Genomic DNA, 19,251 nt, shown 5'->3' with positions numbered 1-19,251 from the left:
AAGACAATCTTTGTCAGTATGAAGTGGTTTGTGTGTTCTTCTCTGGGAGATCTTGTTTTTCCAGCCACTGGAAAAATAGAATAGAATAATTCCGCACATCTAGGCTCAAAAGAAAAGTGATTCTTAATCCCCGAAAGCTTCTTTTTCTAAGAAGATGGTGAAACTTGGATAAAATGAATTGTTTGTACAGCCACTGCAACCATGTGATTCATTTTAACCACTTAAAACACAGGTTAACTTCTGGTGAAGTGAAAGGTTCTCTGAGATTTTCACATCTTGTTAAGCCATCCAGGAGGCCAGACTGGACCTATGGGTGGGACACATGTAGCTCATGAGCCATATGTTTAACACCAGAAAGCTATGTTTTCCCATATTGTTTCTTTTACATCTGCTCATCTTTAAAAGTCCCCATTCATTCACCAGATCCACCGTCCTCTGATGACTAACATTCACACACTGCCTGTAATTTGATTTCGATCTTTGATGGGTTTTTTTATGATGAAAGGAACACTTAAAAAAAGGTCTCTCAGCATGTAAAACCCACTGCAGATGCCTTTATAAGTTTGCGCTCTATCCAGACAGTTTTGAAGTTTCAGTCCTGCTGAGCGAGGAAGGAAACTGATTGTTTGTTTGTTTGTTCAGATGGTGGCAATTTCCCACTAGGACTGAGAAGCGCATTCATTTCTGTCTGCCTGTCTCTCTTTCCCAGGTGGACTTTGTCTTTAAATGTTGCTGTTGAAGCAGTCAGTCAATCAGTCAGTTGTTCGGCCTCTGAAGCTCTGGCCTCACACCTCTCCATCTGTTGGCACCACTTGTCATGTTGTTTGTCTCGTCTTATTCCAGCTTTGATCCAATTTGATCCATGCTGAGAAAAAACAGCCTTGATTGTTGTTGCTCAAACTGCATACATACAGTACATTAGATTTTCCATATGGAGAGCAGATTGACTGTGTGTGACTGTGTTGTGGTCAGTTTACAGACAGGATCAATTTCCTTCTCTCATGAGGCCAGATTGTGTTTTCTTATTATGCTTTTAAGGTCAAGGGAAGAGTAATGATCTTCATATTGTTTTTAGATGCACACTGTACAGTTCAAGCTGTGGAGGGTTTTTTTCACAGAATGAATAGACCTGGTTTTAGATTTATTTTTACATTCGAGTCTGATGTTGTTAACCCACTCAAATTATTTTTTCTAACACAAACGGATGTGTAGAAAAGACCTTCCCAAACTTAAGTCTCCCCGTCCACCCAGGTTAATGTGGTGACTCTAAATGCCATGTAATTCACATCATGTTTATAATTCATAAATAATTCCTTTAGCTGGATTTAGACAGACTAGTCAATAACCCTAACCCCTTTGGTTTATTCTGACAAAAGGGAAAGTAAGAGTTGGCATTAATATGATTAATGAGGTCTTATTTTTATGTAAGTGTTCTAGTAAGTTGCCAGTATACACAGTACATAACATGGGATCCAATAATAAGAAATTACAAATTACACTTGTATGCATCTGTTAAGTCAGAAATTTAACACTAGTTTCAAGTAGACAAAAATTATTTCCCAAATAATACAAAATACAAAACCTTATAATATCATACTGTCCCAATAGAGCAGTTCAATCTCTAAAAGCAGAGTTGGAGGCAAATCCTTCAGCTATCAGGTTAGCTCCCAGTTTGGGTTCAGGAAACAGACACCCTCCCTACTTTTAGATTCGGCTTCAAACTTTCCTTTTGATAAAGCTTAGCGTTTGGGATGGATCAGATGAGTCTAAAGCGTCTTAGTTATTCTTTTATAGGTTCAGGCTGCTGGGACACTTCACACAATGTAAGTAAAGTAAAGTAAGTAAATTTTTATTTACAATGCATACCATTTCTTCTCTAGTCCACTCTTTTCACTCCTGATGCATTTACATGCCACTACTGCATGTCATTAAATTGTGTCTACCCTCTCCCATAGCATGTGGTATGTTTCTGTCTCTGTGCTCTTTTTGAGACAATGGTTGTTTTGAATACAAAAATGCACCGTATGAATAAACCCAAACCGAACTGAATTTGGTGTTAACATATTTCACTGTAACGTTTTTTAAAATAAAAGACAATAAACTACTAGCCAGTCTAAACTATAGTAAGGCTTAGTAAATGAATATATAGTGCAAGTTGTGTTCTTAGTATTTTTGTCATGCTGTAGCACTTTAAGAGACTAGCAGATGTCTCTTAAAGTGCTATTTGACTATTACAGTGGGACGCTAGAACATTGTGGGGGTTATTTCTTCTTAATTTTTTTAATGTCTGTATAATTTACATTATTTTGCTTGGTAATAACGCTCATAAAGGTGAGACGAAGAAAATCTTAAAAGTTGAACGAACTGCACCTTTAAGTGTTGCTGCGACAGAGTCAATAAAGCTTATTCAAACAAACACTGTGACGTCAGGACACGCAATGGCTGCTAGTGGCACAGCTGTAACGGTTCTCACTCCCAATGGGAGAAGGCAAACAGTTAAAGTGGCTCCAAACACGCCGTTACTGCAGGTGAACTTTTATAGAGGAGTGTTTCATCTTTACTTAGGTGGACGGCTTATTGAATTCAGCGCTTTGGTTACAGAACCGGACTAAATTCCTTTCCTCCGAGTTAGCTTGCTAGGCTAACAGTTGTTAGCCAGTGACTGATCAGTTTGTGTTTTCGTGCGGATGAAATCAGATTATTTGGAAGATTTTGTGGCATAACTCGTGTTGTAACATTTTCCGCCTTCAGGTGCTGGAGGAAGTCTGCAAGAAGCACGGATTTGACCCAGAAGATCACGGTTTAAAGTGAGCAAATGAACGTAGCTGTAAATCAGTTTTTGTCCCTTGAGATTAAAAGCCTTTCATTACATCCAAATACACTTTAATACATAAACAATCGCACTGTACAGTAGCGGGATAGTAATGTGTGAAATATCCGTATATTTACGTAGTTAAAGAAGTTAAGCTAGTTAAATGTTGTAAGCGATTTTCACACATTACGCAACTCTGTTTTGGTTTCAGGTCGTGTTTACTTATATTTAAAAAATCGGTGTCATTGCAGGAAAAAAGAAACAAGACAAATTATGTGTCAAAAAAATTAAATCAAATTAAAATTTGATAACTGTTTGTAATGCATTGATCAAATTTAGTCCTCGGGCTCATACATCATTCTTCACAGCTGTCCAGCTACTCCACATGAAACATTTAATTGCTGGCTTTCTCCTCCACTGTTAACATTTTTGGCAGGTTTCAGAGGACTATTGTTGACCTGACGCGGCCATGGAGGTTTGCAAACCTGCCCAACAACGCCAAACTGGAAATGGTGACGAGTACGAGGAAACAAGTTATAGCTGACAGCCAGGTCAGTTCAAACAAAGTGCAACTTGGGGCTCAACGATTAGTCAGATTTTAATGTCAGTTATGATTTTGCTCTCTAATTGTTGCGAAAACAAAATAATTGTAACTATCTTCTTTGCTCCTGGGTTTTTTTTTTTGGTTTGTTTGTTTGGTTTCCTTGTTATAAATCAAGTGCACAGCTTTCATTTAGAGTGGTGTGTTTTTACTCTCCCTAAAAGTTCAGCTTTTAGTTTAACCCCAACCAGGGTGTCTATAGTTCAACTTTTGGCTACAACGATCTAATCAAGGAAGTAAATCTTTTAAGGTTTCTTATGGTGAACATGTGAAAGAAGAGCACTTAATTGGAGCTCCCCCAAAGAAGAGTTTGTGTCTACTCCTGACCTCAAACTAGGAATCTTTCATAGTTGAAGAAAATGCCCAGAAAAAGACACTTTTTAAACTCCAGTATCTACGCAGTGTCTCTTAATCTAGTGAATAATGTCCATACTTTATAATATTGACCACATTTATCATGATTACGACTTTTCCTATAAGCAAGCAGACTTGGTGCATCTATGTATGAAAGGAAGGAAACCCTCCAAATCCAGTGTTTGGAGACTTTTTTTTCCTTTTTTTTTTTTTTTCAGATTCATGGTGTGCATGAATCAGAAAAAATGTGGAAACAATTCTTTTTACCTCAAGTCTGATTGCAACACAAAACATGCTCTTAATAAAAAAAATTATTAAACAAGAGCTCATTTCCAGGATCGGCATTGCCAGAGTCCTTTTTTATAGAAGTACCACAACTCGGTATCCCTTTTTGAAATGCCTCCAGTCATTTATGTGGGGAGTTATTTGAAACACCAGAGTGAAAAAATATCTGCTTAACTTATTTTAAGTGACTTTGTCTCGATGAAAGTTCGCCAGACTTTTTAGCCGTGAGTGGCCAAGGTAAACATGTTCAGAACATACTTCTTTACCAGAGTGTTTCTTGTATATAAAAGTGTTTGTGCCCAGCAAAGAGATTTTAGCCTTCCATTAGAGGAAGCTCACCAGCACTTTTATTTTTTACATGTTTTCTGTAAGTGGGGTTTAATTAAGTTAAGCTTGAATGGCGCATTTGTTTTTTAAATAACAGGTGAATGCGTAGACTTCTGTTATGAAAGGTCACATAAGCTATTTGCGTGGTGTGCATGTTGTTCAATAAATAAAATTAATTTGAGTCCCCTTAGGGCTATTTGTCCCACTCATGATCATGTTTGAATAGCCTTAAGTAGCCTCATGTGTGGGTCAGTCAGCCCTGTGTGTGGGTTTCTTTATTGTCCGTACCTGGAAATGCCTGAATTCTCTGTCACTGCTCTCTCTCTGATTCCTATCCAACAAAACACTTTGTTGTAGCTGAGCTGTAGTTTCCTATGACATCATGGCATCATAATCCATGCCGTAAAAATTCACGGCTGGGTTTGATCTGCTGTTTTTGTTCATTTGATGGATGGTTGACTGTTGATACCTGGCAGATTTTATACAGACGCACACATGCAGGCACCTCTGGGGCAGACTGGTTTGTGGGAGTGTTTCGTGTTTGACCGTTGACAGCCAAAGCCCTCGTTTCATCTCTCCCGGTGTGCTGATATGCAGCGTGCTTTCTGTGCCGAACAACACCGTTGCAGAGTAAACAACTCGCAGAGTGACTCAGAGAAAGAGCAACAGAGACTTGCACTCATGTCTGATGTTACTTATTTTCAGGCTGAGGTAGGCCCACATGTGCAGCTTAATCATCTTTGATTATCAAAGAATTTTCTTCCTGCTAAATGTATCAAGACTGATGAGCCAAGAACTTACAAATGACCACCGCGGGGGATTTTCAAAATCATTTCCTTTTCGGCATTTAAGGAGATGTTTGTGAGTCCAACAGCGTGAAGTGCTTGTACTTTAGATTTTATTACTTTTAGCTTCTATCAAAAGAAAAATCTATGTAAATAATTTAAAGAAAATCGTACTGTGATAATTATGTGTTTAAAGGGGCCTCATTGTGCTTATTTCCTCCTCCTTAGTTTTATTCTTGGGCTGTTAGAGTAGCTATGCATGATGGATAGTCCAAAATAATCCTTATTTATCTTAAACTGGGGCTGGATGCAGGCTCTGTTCATCCTCCATCCAAAACGAGCTGTTATAGGTGTTTAAAGCCAACTTTCTTCTGATTGGCTGCTGCCTAGAAACACAAGATCTAAACTGCAGTTAGCTGGGACTGCTGTGCTTGAGGATGTCCACTTTCACCGACATCATGCGGATCCTAATGTAGGAAAACCTTGGTCAAACTGAGCATTTAGAGCAGTTTGAATCTTGTGCTCTGGGCTCACATCCATTACTTATATATATGCTGATCTACTTATTTTAATCTTCGGTCATGTTTAACATGTTCATCCTCCACTGTAAGATAATAGAAAATAAGGAAAGGCATAGTGGGCTTACTTTTTGGTTGATGTCTTTCTTTTGTATTTATGGGGCATAAAAGCAGTGTCTTACTCAGATCCAGCTGGTGCCCTTTGTTGGATCTGTCACTATCCAACTTACCGTAATAAATGAAACAAATGCTAACCAGAGCTTTGGACTGTCTCATGTTGATAGTTTAGACCTGCTTTTTATTTCCATTATTGTTTTTATTTGGTTAATGGTTAAAGAGCGCCTTTGGTCTTTATGCTTAATCTGTGTTCCTGTGGTTTCATACGTGTCAGGTGCGGATTGCACTACAGATGGAGGACGGCTCTCGGCTCCAGGGTTCGTTCTCCTGTGGACAGACTCTGTGGGAAGTGCTCACACATTTTCCAGAAATCAGGTGTGTGCATGAACATTTGTACAGGGGCAGAATCTGTGTGTCTTTGTAAAAAAACAACAACAACAACAACCGTTAAAAGGCCTCAAAAGTAAATTAAATTGTGTTGAATGCCGACTAAATAGATTTTTATGTTGTTAGTTACTGTGAGAATTTCTAGCATACAGGGCCTCCCTTTTCACCCCTGTTCACTTCACGTATTTAGATCATGCAACGTGGTTGTGTGTTTGTTTGTTTTGGAAAGGGCTAGATATTGATCCATACTTTAAGTGTGTATTCTCATGAGTGAAAAATTGCACAAAAAGAAGACTTAGAATAGGAGGAACTGCAAGAATATGATAAACTTGTTGCAGAACACATATCAGATTTAGAAGGCAAGAAACTACAAAAGGAAAGAAATAAAAGATCAAGAATGAGAAGAACTAAAAGAATTACTGTAAGAAGAAAAGACTGAAAGGGCTGCGAGAAGAGTTAGGGAAAAAGACAAGAATATGTATCAGAAGTACTAGGACAACAGGAACAACTAGAAGACTTGAAAGAGGAGCAAGTAGTAGAAGAAGAAGCTGGCAGAAGTTAAATAGAAGAATTATAAGTACTAGAATTAGAAGACAAAGAACTAGTACAAGAACAAGAAAGAATAGAAGAAATTAGAATACAAAGAAATAAAAGAATTACTGGTAGAGTGAAAAAAATAAGATATAGAGGAACTACAAGTAGAGCTACATGATGAACTCATAGAAAAAGAATTACTAGATGATGTAAAAATGTACCATATTTTACTGACCACAAGGCACACCTGATTATAAAACACACTGTCGATGAACGAGTCGGTTTTCATACATAAGGTGTCTTCATTTACGTTGGAAGTTATAGCATAGTTGTATGTTTTTAATTTTTTTGGAAATCTCTGTCAGAACATGCTATATCATGTTTAGGTGGAAGCTAGCGAGCTAACTTCCTGCTAACTTCTAACTCTGTTAAATTTAAAAAACAAAAAAAACAAAACTGTTTTCATGGATGCCTGGATGTTAAACTTAATTGTTACACCTGGTAAAGCAGCAACGCTGATCATTTTATTAAAGATGAAAGAATTTAGACAGTTTTAACTCTCAGTGATGCCGCAGTGTTCGTTTGACTTTGGGACCTGAAGCGGACCCAGATTACTCCGCGAGGCTCCTGACTACAGTAATGCTCTGACGTTGCAGCTTCGTAGCTTCCCAAAGTGATACTAAAACATTTTTTTGACAGATTTTTGAGCACCGTGTACCACATTTCGATCGGTACATCGATGTCTTGGAAAGATTTTTACTATATTGGAAAGTTTGGTTTGTAAGTGTAATATTTTTAAAAAAGAATTGAAAAATAAAACTGAAACTGTAGACAAGAAAGAAAGTAAACTTTGGTCATGGTGTTACACGAAGAGATTAATGGACTCAACACTGCATTTCATCCATCTTCCATAGCGTGAAGATTGTCACAATGAAAGCACGCCAGGATAACATTCCTTCTTCTCACCACTCCTCTACTGAAGTTTAAGCTTCATTCTAACACACACGCCCGCACACACATGCAGCTGTTGCTCAGTAGTTCCAGCTGTGCGGTCCCAGGTGCTCACGCATCCGTCCAGCCCTCATCTCCACTCCATTAAATGACATCACTGCATTTGTTGATACTTTTCCAAGCAAGTCATGCTTCCATGAAATGAATGTTAGCTCCGCGGCAACGTAAAAAGCTCAAGGAATGTTATGAAGCACAGAGGAAAGCTTTGATATTCAGAATTGAAGAGAACAATAGTAAAACATTTATGGTTCAATTAGGTACTACACGGGATTGTGCACACATGGTTTACACATGCTGATAGTGTGCCACTGCATTGCATGAGGTTTTATTGTAAAATCACCAAGCTTATTATCCTCAACCAGGAAAACCACTTGTGGGTTTTGTTTAAAGCAAATGAAAATCATTTGGGCAATTTTTAATCTCTGTGTGTGTGTCTCTGTGTGCGTGCATGTCATCTCAACATCACCAGTGTGTTGGAGCTATCCGACTCAGGATCCACTCCTGTGTGTGTTTACATGAGAGATGAGGTATGCAGCGGTCTTTTAACTCTCCCTTTCTCAGGAGATGAAAGTGAATTTTATGATAACACAGCTGCTTGTCCACATGTGCATGTCTGTGGATGTGCAGGTGAGTGGCGAAGAAGAACTAAAGAAGGCCTCTTTGAAGTCTCTAGGTCTTACCGGAGGAAGTGCCATTGTCAGGTAAGCTGCTAGTTTTCATGCTTCATGCATTTTGTGGGTGTGACTTTATTAATTATGTATTTAAAACATCATATATAGAGAGTCTACAAGATGACTGCAGCTGTGACAAGCAGAAAAGTGTCCTTCAAGATGGTCTCCTTTTGCAGCAATAAACTGCATCTGCCGATTTAGCACCACCTGCTACATTTGGTCACTCCCTAGAAGTCCCTTCTAAACCACTGGCAGTGCTACATCTCCTTCTCTGTGTTTGAAGAAAAGGAAGATGTCTTAGAGAGTCAAATAGGGCTACCTGAATGTCTCGGCCAAAAAACTCAAATGTTTTCAGTGTACTGTGAACAGGTGCAAGATGCTACGTGCCACAAATCACCCTATTTTCTGTCAGATGCCTCAGTATGTTCCAGTAGATATCTTCACAAATCAGTGGTGCCCAACACAGTATAGCAAAGTCTGTACTTGGTTGGCGATGCTATCAGCCACTAGTTGTTTCCGTTATAACACATTCTATCACAAGTCTCCCTAATGGGCGAATTTGTTGTTGGAATGTTATAGTATAGTTACACCACAGATACGTCCGGTGCAGTCACAAAAAAGGCTCATTCATTATCTGATGATGCAATTGATGTCACTTGTACAGACGTGGACTTATTTACGGATGCAAACACTTTAAATGTAAAATTTAAAAAAGATGGCCTGAGAGCACACCCGACATCTCGGCATAAGACAACTACACGCCCAGTGCACCTTATGTGGACACTGCAAACTGCTTTTTGTTCTCTGGCTCATAGACAAAGAAATATCAATCAGCAGTGATGATCCTCGGCAATGAGAGTAATTCAAATGTAGTAGGAGCTTTAGGTTTGGTCCATAGTGGAACCACGGAGATTACGTTGAAGGGGAAAGAACTAAAAAAAAAATAAAAAAAAAATCGCACTGTATTAAAACAATATAAACTGTTTGGAGCTGAAATCTTGATTTTATTACTAAGGTTTATGCTTTCTGGTACATTTACTAGCTGTTTTTATGATTTATGTTTAAGGTTTTTACTCAAAAAGGAAAAAAACTCGGAAGAAAAAGCTGAAATGGATACACCCGCTATGCCAACTACGCCCATTGCCATGGAAACCACACCCAGTTCATCCCCGCAGCCGGATCCCGCTCCATCGGTTCCAGAAATGTCAGCAACAGATGTGCCAAGCCCAGATAAGCCGGCGGAAACCCAAACTGTGCCATCTTCTGCCACTTCTACAATCACACTACCCGTTCAACAAGAAGACCCTCCAAACCTCCAGGATGCCGTTCGACCTAAAGACCCTCCCACAGGAAGTCAAACACCAGAGGACGATGGTGAAAAAGCGGGGCCGTCAGGACTAAACTGCCACCCATCATCTCCGACTTCTTCAGCTCCTTTCATTCCTTTCTCCGGAGGTGGTCAGCGCCTCGGCGGTCCAGCTGGAGGAGTTGCACGTTCCCTCTCTTCATCATCATCCTCATCTCTGTCAGCGCTGACCGCTGCTGTTGAGTCACCCAAAGCCAAGAAAGCCAAATCCAACCACGGTTCAAGCACAAAGGTCAGCCAAACCCTGAGTTTACTCGGCCTGCCAGGTGTATGCACTAGATATTTTTTGTTATTAGCTAGTGTGTCTTCTTGGCCCTTATGCTGCCATTAACCAAGTTTTTAACATAAACCACAAGCTCACAAAATATAAAGACAATGAAAGATAAAAGCTGAGAAATCTGAAGCTCATATTGATGTTTTCTGTTAAAGCCATGTGTTTGCACATTTATGAAAACTTACCACCTCAAATCCGATTATGTTGCTTATTAAGGGCATTTTTTTTGTGGGCTTCAAGAATTGTCCTTTTTAAATTGAATGTTTACAGTCCTGATCTGATCAGTAATTGGTGAAACTGGACCTTTTCTGCTCCTTTCAGTGTAAAACCACTACCAAGGTGCAGCATGATAGTATGGGTGATGCGGAGGAGTTCTTAGAGGTAAGTTTGTTCTGTAACCTCTTTATTTCAGATGACCAATTTCTCTGTTTGTGGATTTCCAACTCCTTCATAAATTAACAGTGTTTTCATATCTGCAGTGTTTAGTCAGTTTAAATTGAACTCTGTTTGGTTTTCCAGCTTTGTGTAGTTCGTTTGTGCAGGATTGAACACAGTAAATCACCCACACCGAGACCCTTTGAGAAACCTACCGTACCAATCTATGCTTGCTACTCTGAAATGCAGCAAGACACTATAGATGTGCCAAGGTTAGCAACTAGCCGTGAAATCAACGTAAATTATTAATCTTCCCCACTGGTCCAGAAGGCAGCACCTTCTTCCTGTATTTACTTTTGTTGCTCCCCAAACCCATTTGGCCAATAAATGGGCTAATATCCCCACGTGGTTTGTAGTGATGCATTTTGGTTTGCTTGGAGTTCCCTTGGTTTGAGTTTGAATTTACAATCTTATCAAATGATTCAGACCAGGGTAAACGAACTGTACGTTTAAGTCTAGACACCCAGAAGCTGTTTTATTTTATTTTGAAACTCTTATCTGAATGATTGCGGAGAAAGCCAAGAGTAATTTTAGTGGCCACTAGGACTAAAACCTGCATTTGATTTATAAGAAGCTACAGGCTTTACCTCAAAATAAGGTTTATGTTACACTACAATGCATACATCCAGTTTCACATCATTATACCTCAATGCAGAGTCCTGACAGAGTCGACATCTCAGCCTCATTTAACCAGAACACTGAACAAAATACATGCTGGTAAACTTACATCTTTACCACAGTAGATTGGGATGATGATGATGATGATTAAAAGGGGCTCAAACTGTTGTGAAACTGTGCAATACAAATAGTTTAGAAGTTTCCTGGTTCAGCTGTGGTCTGGCTCTTTGTGGGGGGGGGGCATCACTGGTGTACAGAAATTGTTTGTAGATGTTTATTGGTCAGTGGTTGTCAGCTTTCATACATACCGTCCAATGCCCACGTGCTCTTCACCATGTGGAGAAGCAGGGGATCGAACCGCTAACCTTCTGATTGGTAGATGACCCTCTCTACCTCCTGAGCCCCAGGCAGCTGTATTCAGTTTGTCTAAAGAAACCTTTAAATTCAAGGCACATTAAAATTTATGCAATGTTGTGCAGTAAATTCTGAATACATTTAAGAGAAAACTCAGACGATCACTTAGGAGGAGCAGCATTTGGCGATGGTGGGGAAGAAGAACTTTCTTTTAACAGGAAGAGATGTTCAACAGAACCAGGCTCAGGGAAGGGCAAAATTCTACCGTGGCCGAAAAGTGAATAGGGATCGTGAGAAGTAAACAAGACTTCTGCTGTGATCAATAAAGCTAAAATTTGGACACTTGAGATCCAAATATTGTTACGGACACTCTTATATCTCCCTCTGTCTGCAGCCAGTGGAGAGGGAGCCTCTCATCTACCACCTGGACTCCACATCCCATCAGTCTGAGGACTACGGGGATCTGCCCGACGAGTTCTTTGAAGTGACCGTGGATGATGTGCGGAAGCGCTTTGCCCAGCTGAAGAGCGAGAGGTGGGGAAGGAGGAAATGGTTGAGTGACTGGGTGCAGTATTTAGCACAAATACCTTGTTGCTGCAGAAACACGTCTGGATCCGATGTGTTTCTGCGCTGTTTGGAACAGATAATTAGTCAGTTTGGCATTCAGTCCTGCGGTGTTTTGTCCATGTATAACCCTTAATTGCAAAAATAGCCTAGCAGTGATGAGAGGCAATAGGCAGGGAGAATGCTGGGCATCACTGTGTGCATTTCTGTATTTTTACTTGTTTATTTTTTAAAATTTATGACCAGTTTGAAGTTTTCAGTTATTTATGAGCGCTTCTTCAAAACAGATGCGTTCAAGTTTATTCTGCAATCTCTGGATGTGGCGTCAGCAGACCACAGCTGTTGAGACATCGTGTGTGTTTGCAAACATGTTCTCATTTATAAGACAACACACAAACACTACAAAAGCTTCTAAATATGGCACGCTGGGAGCAATTAGTAGTTCTGTTTCGTGTAGACGTTTATCTTCCAGCCATCGACCAAATACCGTCAGGTTGAGACCTCACCGCTCGCATCCTTTAATCTCTGTCTGCACTGACATGGCTGCCTCATGGCTACTGCCATGTCAATGACTGCAATTACCAAGGGTGGAATTAAGCCGACCAAAGCAATTTGCCTGTAACACGCACGCGCACACACACACACACACACGGCCACACACGAGTAGCGGTAGGAAAGAAACAGTGATTCTTTGTTTTCTTTGCACATCTTACTCATTGTGGGTTAAACAACCTGCTTTTTATTTCTCAGCTCATTTCATTGTAACTCTGTGTGTGTGTCTCTCTCTGTCCCTCATTCCTCAGGAAGTTTTTGGAGGAGGCTCCGCTTATGACTAAATCTCTGAGAGAATCACAGATAAAGGAGAAGATGGATAGATATCCCAAAGTAAGCTCGTACACATAATAACATTTTAATATATGTACGTTTAAAACATACAGACTATAAATAGCCCACTCTGCCTCTCCAGGTGGTCCTGAGGGTCCAGTTTCCAGACAGATATGTTCTACAGGGCTTCTTCCGGCCTCTAGAGACAGGTGTGTGTTTGTGTGTGCCTCCATGTGTGTGTGTGCATGCAGTATGGAGAGTGTTCATTTCAGCTGGCTAGCCACAGGTATGGCTGCAATGTGAAAGCTACTTGCGGCTCCCTCACCACATTTACGACTGTAGCCACACCACAGTGACAGACTGAAAGAATGAGACAGGTCTGTAATTCCAGCGATGAGATGCACCTCAGCCCGAAAGCAACACGACAACCAGCAGAACAACAAATTGCAGGGAAATTCCTTCTGACAAATGAATTACAGTCCACACAGAGACCGATGTAGCTGCACACAGCCCAGTTTGTGCTTCAGCTGGTAATCTGTGTCCTTGTTTGTGTCTTGTGTCCAGTTGATGCTCTGAGGCACTTTGTAAGGAGTCACTTGGAGGACCCTCAGCTCAGTTTCTACCTGTGTGAGTATCGTTACATTTCCCCGAATCGTCATCTTCATCCTGTGAAGGTCTGACCATGTTACAGCATCAGTTTCTGCTTCTGGTTTATTCCAAATCAGATAGGATAATAGTTCTGATCATAATTACAAGCACATTGAAATCACCTGAAAAAGCTCAAATCTGATGACTGGCTTAATCCAACCTCCTCTAGTGTCAAATAAATGCAAAATTAACACTTAGAATTTTGACCAAAACTGCAAAAAATGCTGATAAACTCAAAATTTCTAGAGATCTACATGCAATGAGGCCAACTTTTCTATGAGCCTGAAAAAGGAGGAATTTTCTACAAACGTTTTGGATCCAAATTATCAGTTTGAATTGTTTTCATTTGAATTGCCTGGATTTGGATTTTCTTCAGTTAGATTTTACTGATAATGTCGCTTTTTTTATTTAAACTATGTGCAGGTACATTTGAGCGAGTTTAAGATGTATGAGGTTACTGAAAGTGAGGTTTGGTGACAGCTATCCAAAGCAAAACCTTTTTTTTCCTTATAGAGTAAGCATTTAAGAGACATTTTATTAGGTTAGACCTTGTACTGAGTCGAACCCCTTTTGCCTTCAGAGGTGCCTCCGTTCTTCGTGGCACAGATATTCAGAGAGATGCTGGAAACATTTTTGATTTTTGGTCCATATCGACATAACATCACACAGTCGTTGGAGATTTGTTGGCGACACACCCATGGTTTTAATCTCCAGTTTCACCTCATCTCAAAATGATCAACCTTAAAATTATCAGCAATATAACCTGCTTTTATTTTTACCATTGTTTTATTTTTTTTATTTAACTCCACTTGTAAAAATAACAGGAACAACCAGTTTTAGCCTTGATATGTGCTGCCTACACACAAAGCTTTGAAACTGTATCAGTTTTTCTGCCATGTTTCCAGATTACAGATCAAATGTGAATTTGATTTTTTTTTTGTAAAGCGTCTTTTTTTTTTTTTTTTAGTTAAAAGTTGCTCCTGTTGTTTTGTAAAATCGTAAGTCTCTGTGCCGCGTCCATTTGTTTTTCATTCATTTGTCAGCATTAACTTTCCTGTGTTCATGTATATGTTGTATTATAGACTTTTATTCACAGTTGATCATTTTGACCACTTTTCTTATTCCTTTTTCAGTCATTACCCCTCCAAAAACTATTCTGGATGACCCTTCAGCTACGCTTTTCCAGGTACGACTCCTCACACTGTCCTTCGATTACCTTGATAGAGCTTCTAAGTAATAATACTCAGTAATAAAACGGCTGAATTAAACCGAAAAAACTTCATCACTGTGAAACTGCAGAAAACGACTACAAAACCTTTTTTTTTTTTTTTCCCCCCTCAACATGGACATAAAATATATCAGCTGGTCCTCCTCTGCTCTTCAAAGCCTCGCTACATTCCCGTTCTCCCTTCTTCCCTCGCTTCTGCTCGCACTTGTTCCCCCCTCTCCACTGTCCTTGACCCCAGCTGGGCTTGATTTTTCCCAGACTGGCACATGGGGTTAATACAGGCCTTACTTTGATCTCGACACACAAACACACCAGCGCTCACACACATACACACACATGCAGAGCAACGGGCAGCTTTGATGCTTTGTAGCCTTTGAGTTTATTCAAAATGTGAAGAGATACATATGCTTGATCACCTCGACACTCCCGCGCACTGCTGGTTCTTGTATTTTTAGACACTTTATTTTGGCAAACATTTTTGTCATCGGCGCCTTTCGTTCTTTCACTTGACACTTTGATTCAACCTGAAGCGCACAGAAGAAGTGGAGGAAGAGGCGGATGTTTGAAGTGATTTTTGAAGTGATATCGTGTTGTGATGATGAGCAAGATTCAGCTCCTCTGAGGGACTGCTATAAAAGATAACAATCCTCAAAAGTGCACTTTGAAATATGGCTGCGTTGGTGTGTTCATACCCCTTTGGTGTCACGATCGCTCCGAATCACGTCTGATGTTCTGATGTCATTCTTTGTTTTTCATCTTTTCATCCCCTTCTGAACTCTCCCCGTCTGTTTTTTCAGTACTCGTCCCTCTCCTGTACCCCAACTCTGGCTTTCTTTTCCTTTTTTTTCTTCTTCTTTTCTTTCCTCCTCCAACTCCAGCACCCACATGGTCCCTCTCTCCGGCCCTCTCCTGTGCCTCACCCCTCCTCTCTCAACCCCATGTCTCTATCCATTAGGGACTTAAAAGCGTTAAAGTGCGCAAAAACAAAATCTTTAATCCTCCTTGGTGTCATTTCTCCCATACGCACACTCTGTCTGGCTCCGCTTCCCTGTCTATACATCAATCTTCGACACACACATTTAAAGAATCTTTAATCTTTTTTTGTCATGTCACATAGACGTTGGCACGCACACACACACACACACACACACACACACACACACACACACACACACACACACACACACACACACACACACACACTTTAATCACTTTGTGTCATGTCAGGAAAGGAATGTTTCCCAACCCAGAAGTCCTTTGATACCAGTCATCCCCTCCCTCATCCGTCTCCCCCTCTGTCTTCCATCAGGATCTGTTCTGCCTCTTTTTCCTTTTCTCTCTCCATTCCTCTCTTCTTCTTTTTTTTTTTTTTTTTTTTTTTTTTTTTTAATTTAAACACACTCACCCTCTCCCTCCCACACACACTGGTCTCTTCTCGTTGGCCTCGTCTTTTTCCCGAATGGAAATGTTGCTGCTGCTGCCAGACGGAGCAGGATTGCAGGAATGCCTGTTGTTTCACTGTAACACATTGTTTCCTGCTCACAGGGCTGTAATAATAGCAATTAGGCCAGTGTGTCCCAATTTAGCAACCAGAGAAAGGACAGTGTGTGTGTAAGACGGCCTGTGGTGTTGGGTGAACCCGCCAGACCCCAGCTACAGCCTTTATTTTACGCTGCTGATTATCTAAGAGTCTGGAGGGAAAGTTATATGCAAAATGTTTTATGGCATCATTGCTGCGTCTAATGTATATTTTAACTGCTGATTAGAGTGTCTGAAGAGCCTCATTCCTCTAAAAAAGAAAAAAGATATTTGTCCTCCTAGCAACTCAGCAGCAATCTTAGTTTGAGCTGTCATCTTCATCAACTGCAATTACGCTGATTATCGGGACATTAAGACTGCATTATAGGGAATCCCCATCAACAATTTTGACACAATAAACTTTAAAAAAAAAGCTTTTTTCCCCTTCAACGTTAGTCATTTCTTACTGTTGCAGAATTCTTCTGAAGAGTTTTGGTCCAGATTTTTTTTAAATGTCTGGTTTCTGTCTTATTATGTCTTTGCACATATGCAGTTTATGTGGACAGAGATGACCTCTACCATGAAGTTCTTCAGGCACATGTAGGAAACAGTTACCTGTTGGGAGGAACTGAACAGAGCCCAGTCTCTACATGATTTAAGTCATTTTGGATCCAGGACAAAGTACAGACCTCACAAGGATAAAAGCAGGTTGTCGAGAGTGACAAGAAGTGCAGTTACTTATATTCACAAGCTGTAGCAAACATATATTCAGCAGACACATCTTAAATACAGCAGTTAACTTTGCTTTTTAACACGAATATCTAATCGATCAATCAAATAGCAGCATCTCAGCACATTCAAGCAAGTAGACGTGGTCAAAACGACGACCCGCTGAAGTTCAGGCCGAGGATCAGAATGAGGAAGAAAGTGTCTTTGAATGTGGAAGGCAACACCAGGTGTCACTTCTGTCGGCTAAGATCAGGAAACTGATCAGCAAGTCACACATGCTCAACAAAATTGAGCAATAGAAGATATAGAGGATATTTTCTTGCTGCACTTTGGGAGCCTTCACACCAGCTGTTTGGATGGAAAAGGCTGGATGGGTTTATAACGGGGGTATTTCCACCTCCTTTTTAAATTTTGCTTCTGATCAATATACATTGTTGATGCGAGTTTTGAGATCATTTAAAGGAGGATTATTAGAGATTTTAGTAGTATTGATAAGAACTGTTGAAAGTCGGGATTCAGAAAGTGGATTTTAAAACGCTGCGGTGCTTAGACTGTGTAATTTATGTGAAAAGATGCTCTAAGTGTTGTATTTTAGTGTTCTTGGTTATCGCATATAAATTTAAAAAGATTTTTAGGGATGGTTTTGGTTGCTGATCCAGTGCGACGCACTTAAATGGAGCAGAGCAATCCTTTTTTCTCTGTCACCTGCTTATGAGTCAGAAAATGTTTATGAAGTTTCATCTGTGAGACTGAAGGAAGCTATTGAACCTCTCTTTTTCAGGGCATTTGTTTACGTGGTAATAAAGCTCTTTAGGAGGCACATGTCACTCTCTCACAGCTCTGCACGTATGTGTCTGTGATAAACAGATCAGTTCTTTCAGGATTCCTGGAGCGGAGCGTCTGCTGCTCATCAGTATGTCGTAAGAGGATCTGTTAACTAGATGAAGGAAGAGGGAAAGCAGCAGAAACATCTTTAGGACTTTAGTGTTTTTAATTTTGTTTTAATGTCTTACATACACACTTACCAATAAAAGGCCTTTTGAAGTCGTGAATCGTCTTAAATTCAGCTCGGATGGGTCGTAAACGTTTTAATTAAAAGAATTTCCAGAACCCACCACCACTATTTCTACACACTGAGGTTTCGTAAGAGTAGGTAACATTAGCTAGCTTTAACTCATGCCTAAAAAACAATACAAATACAAAGAGGCACAAATTCTCAAGCCAGGCGTGGGTCAGTTTAGATCGTTTGGCCTCGAGGTTTACGACACACTGAGGAAAAACCCTGATGATGATTATATTGAAGAAGGCCTTGTTGGCCAGCCTGCTCGATGGCCTCAGGAAGATGTGAGTGTAACAACGAATGGCTTAATGATAAAGATTAATCTTGGATTTAAAAGCTGGTGCCTAGAAATCCTCACGACGCAGCAGCACTAGTGTGCTGAGGTCTCTTTTTTTTTTTCACCTCCTACACCTCATCTTTTTAGATTTTTACTTAATACCCTGATTATTGCATTACATTTAGAATTATTTTTGACTGAGCTCTTTAAGTTTTTTCCTGGTTTCAGCTGCTATCCTCATTTTTTTAGACGAATCTAGTCTTAAATTCAGCTCAGACTTATTTACACCTGCAGACATTGCGGCGATGATGACCACTCGCTGAAGCTCCTGTGCAGCAGATGTTGTCTTTCCTTTCTCTTAGTCTGACAGGCGTGTGCCCTGCCTGCCTGTCTGTCTGCATTTCCACCTCATAATTGTACGGTTGATAATTTCTGGCTGCAACTGGCCCATTATACCCATTAAGACTATCACTGGAGAGGAATGTGGTGCTTCAGGGGTGAAAGTGTTTTCACTAACCATGTGATTGGTGCTCAATTTGTGGTCGGCTTCAAAGAACCAACGGTTGCTGGTTCAGGTCCCCCGAGCGATGAATCATCCCCAAAAATGAACCTGACTTTGACTTGGATGTGGCGGCAGCTCTCAGTTTGCGTGTAGCGGGAGGTGGTTTTGTTTGGATTCTTTCGTGTTTTGCAGAAATTGTAATGTGTGCCAGACATTTTTAGAAGCTTCCGTTCACTCCTGCTCTGCTCCTCTGTGTGTCTGCAGGCCGACCTGTTTCCTGGTGCGCTCGTGTACTTCGGCTCTGATGTCAAGACAGGTTTTTGTTTGATTTCCTTCTTTCATATGCTGACTTGGATTAGATACTGGTGTATTATCGAGGAATGTAATGTAACAAAACAATAGCTTACTGTGTGTGTGTGTGTGTGTGTGTGTGTGTGTGTGTGTGTGTGTG

General features: G+C 40.3%; 1 protein-coding gene across 1 annotated transcript in view; it reads left to right on the top strand.

Annotated features, from left to right (window-relative positions):
* Positions 1–2,401: 2,401 nt before the first annotated feature.
* Positions 2,402–19,251, top strand: part of aspscr1 (ASPSCR1 tether for SLC2A4, UBX domain containing) — a 22,840-nt gene continuing 5,990 nt past the window's right edge. Inside the window, exons 1-14 of the mRNA XM_005925066.3 lie at positions 2,402–2,528; positions 2,752–2,807; positions 3,249–3,363; positions 6,074–6,174; positions 8,201–8,258; positions 8,359–8,432; positions 9,469–10,000; positions 10,364–10,423; positions 11,844–11,983; positions 12,817–12,898; positions 12,981–13,047; positions 13,403–13,465; positions 14,620–14,672; positions 19,065–19,116. Of these exons, the coding sequence (XP_005925128.1) occupies positions 2,439–2,528; positions 2,752–2,807; positions 3,249–3,363; positions 6,074–6,174; positions 8,201–8,258; positions 8,359–8,432; positions 9,469–10,000; positions 10,364–10,423; positions 11,844–11,983; positions 12,817–12,898; positions 12,981–13,047; positions 13,403–13,465; positions 14,620–14,672; positions 19,065–19,116 (1,543 nt within the window). The 5' untranslated portion in view covers positions 2,402–2,438. The remainder of the gene's footprint in view (positions 2,529–2,751; positions 2,808–3,248; positions 3,364–6,073; positions 6,175–8,200; positions 8,259–8,358; positions 8,433–9,468; positions 10,001–10,363; positions 10,424–11,843; positions 11,984–12,816; positions 12,899–12,980; positions 13,048–13,402; positions 13,466–14,619; positions 14,673–19,064; positions 19,117–19,251) is intronic.

The sequence above is a fragment of the Haplochromis burtoni genome, unplaced genomic scaffold, assembly GCF_018398535.1.
Source record: "Haplochromis burtoni strain Fernald_Lab_line unplaced genomic scaffold, NCSU_Asbu1 Contig_70, whole genome shotgun sequence".
Taxonomy (NCBI): Eukaryota; Metazoa; Chordata; class Actinopteri; order Cichliformes; family Cichlidae; genus Haplochromis; species Haplochromis burtoni.
Note: the sequence above shows the minus strand (reverse complement) of the source record. Positions and strands in the feature narration are given on the sequence as shown.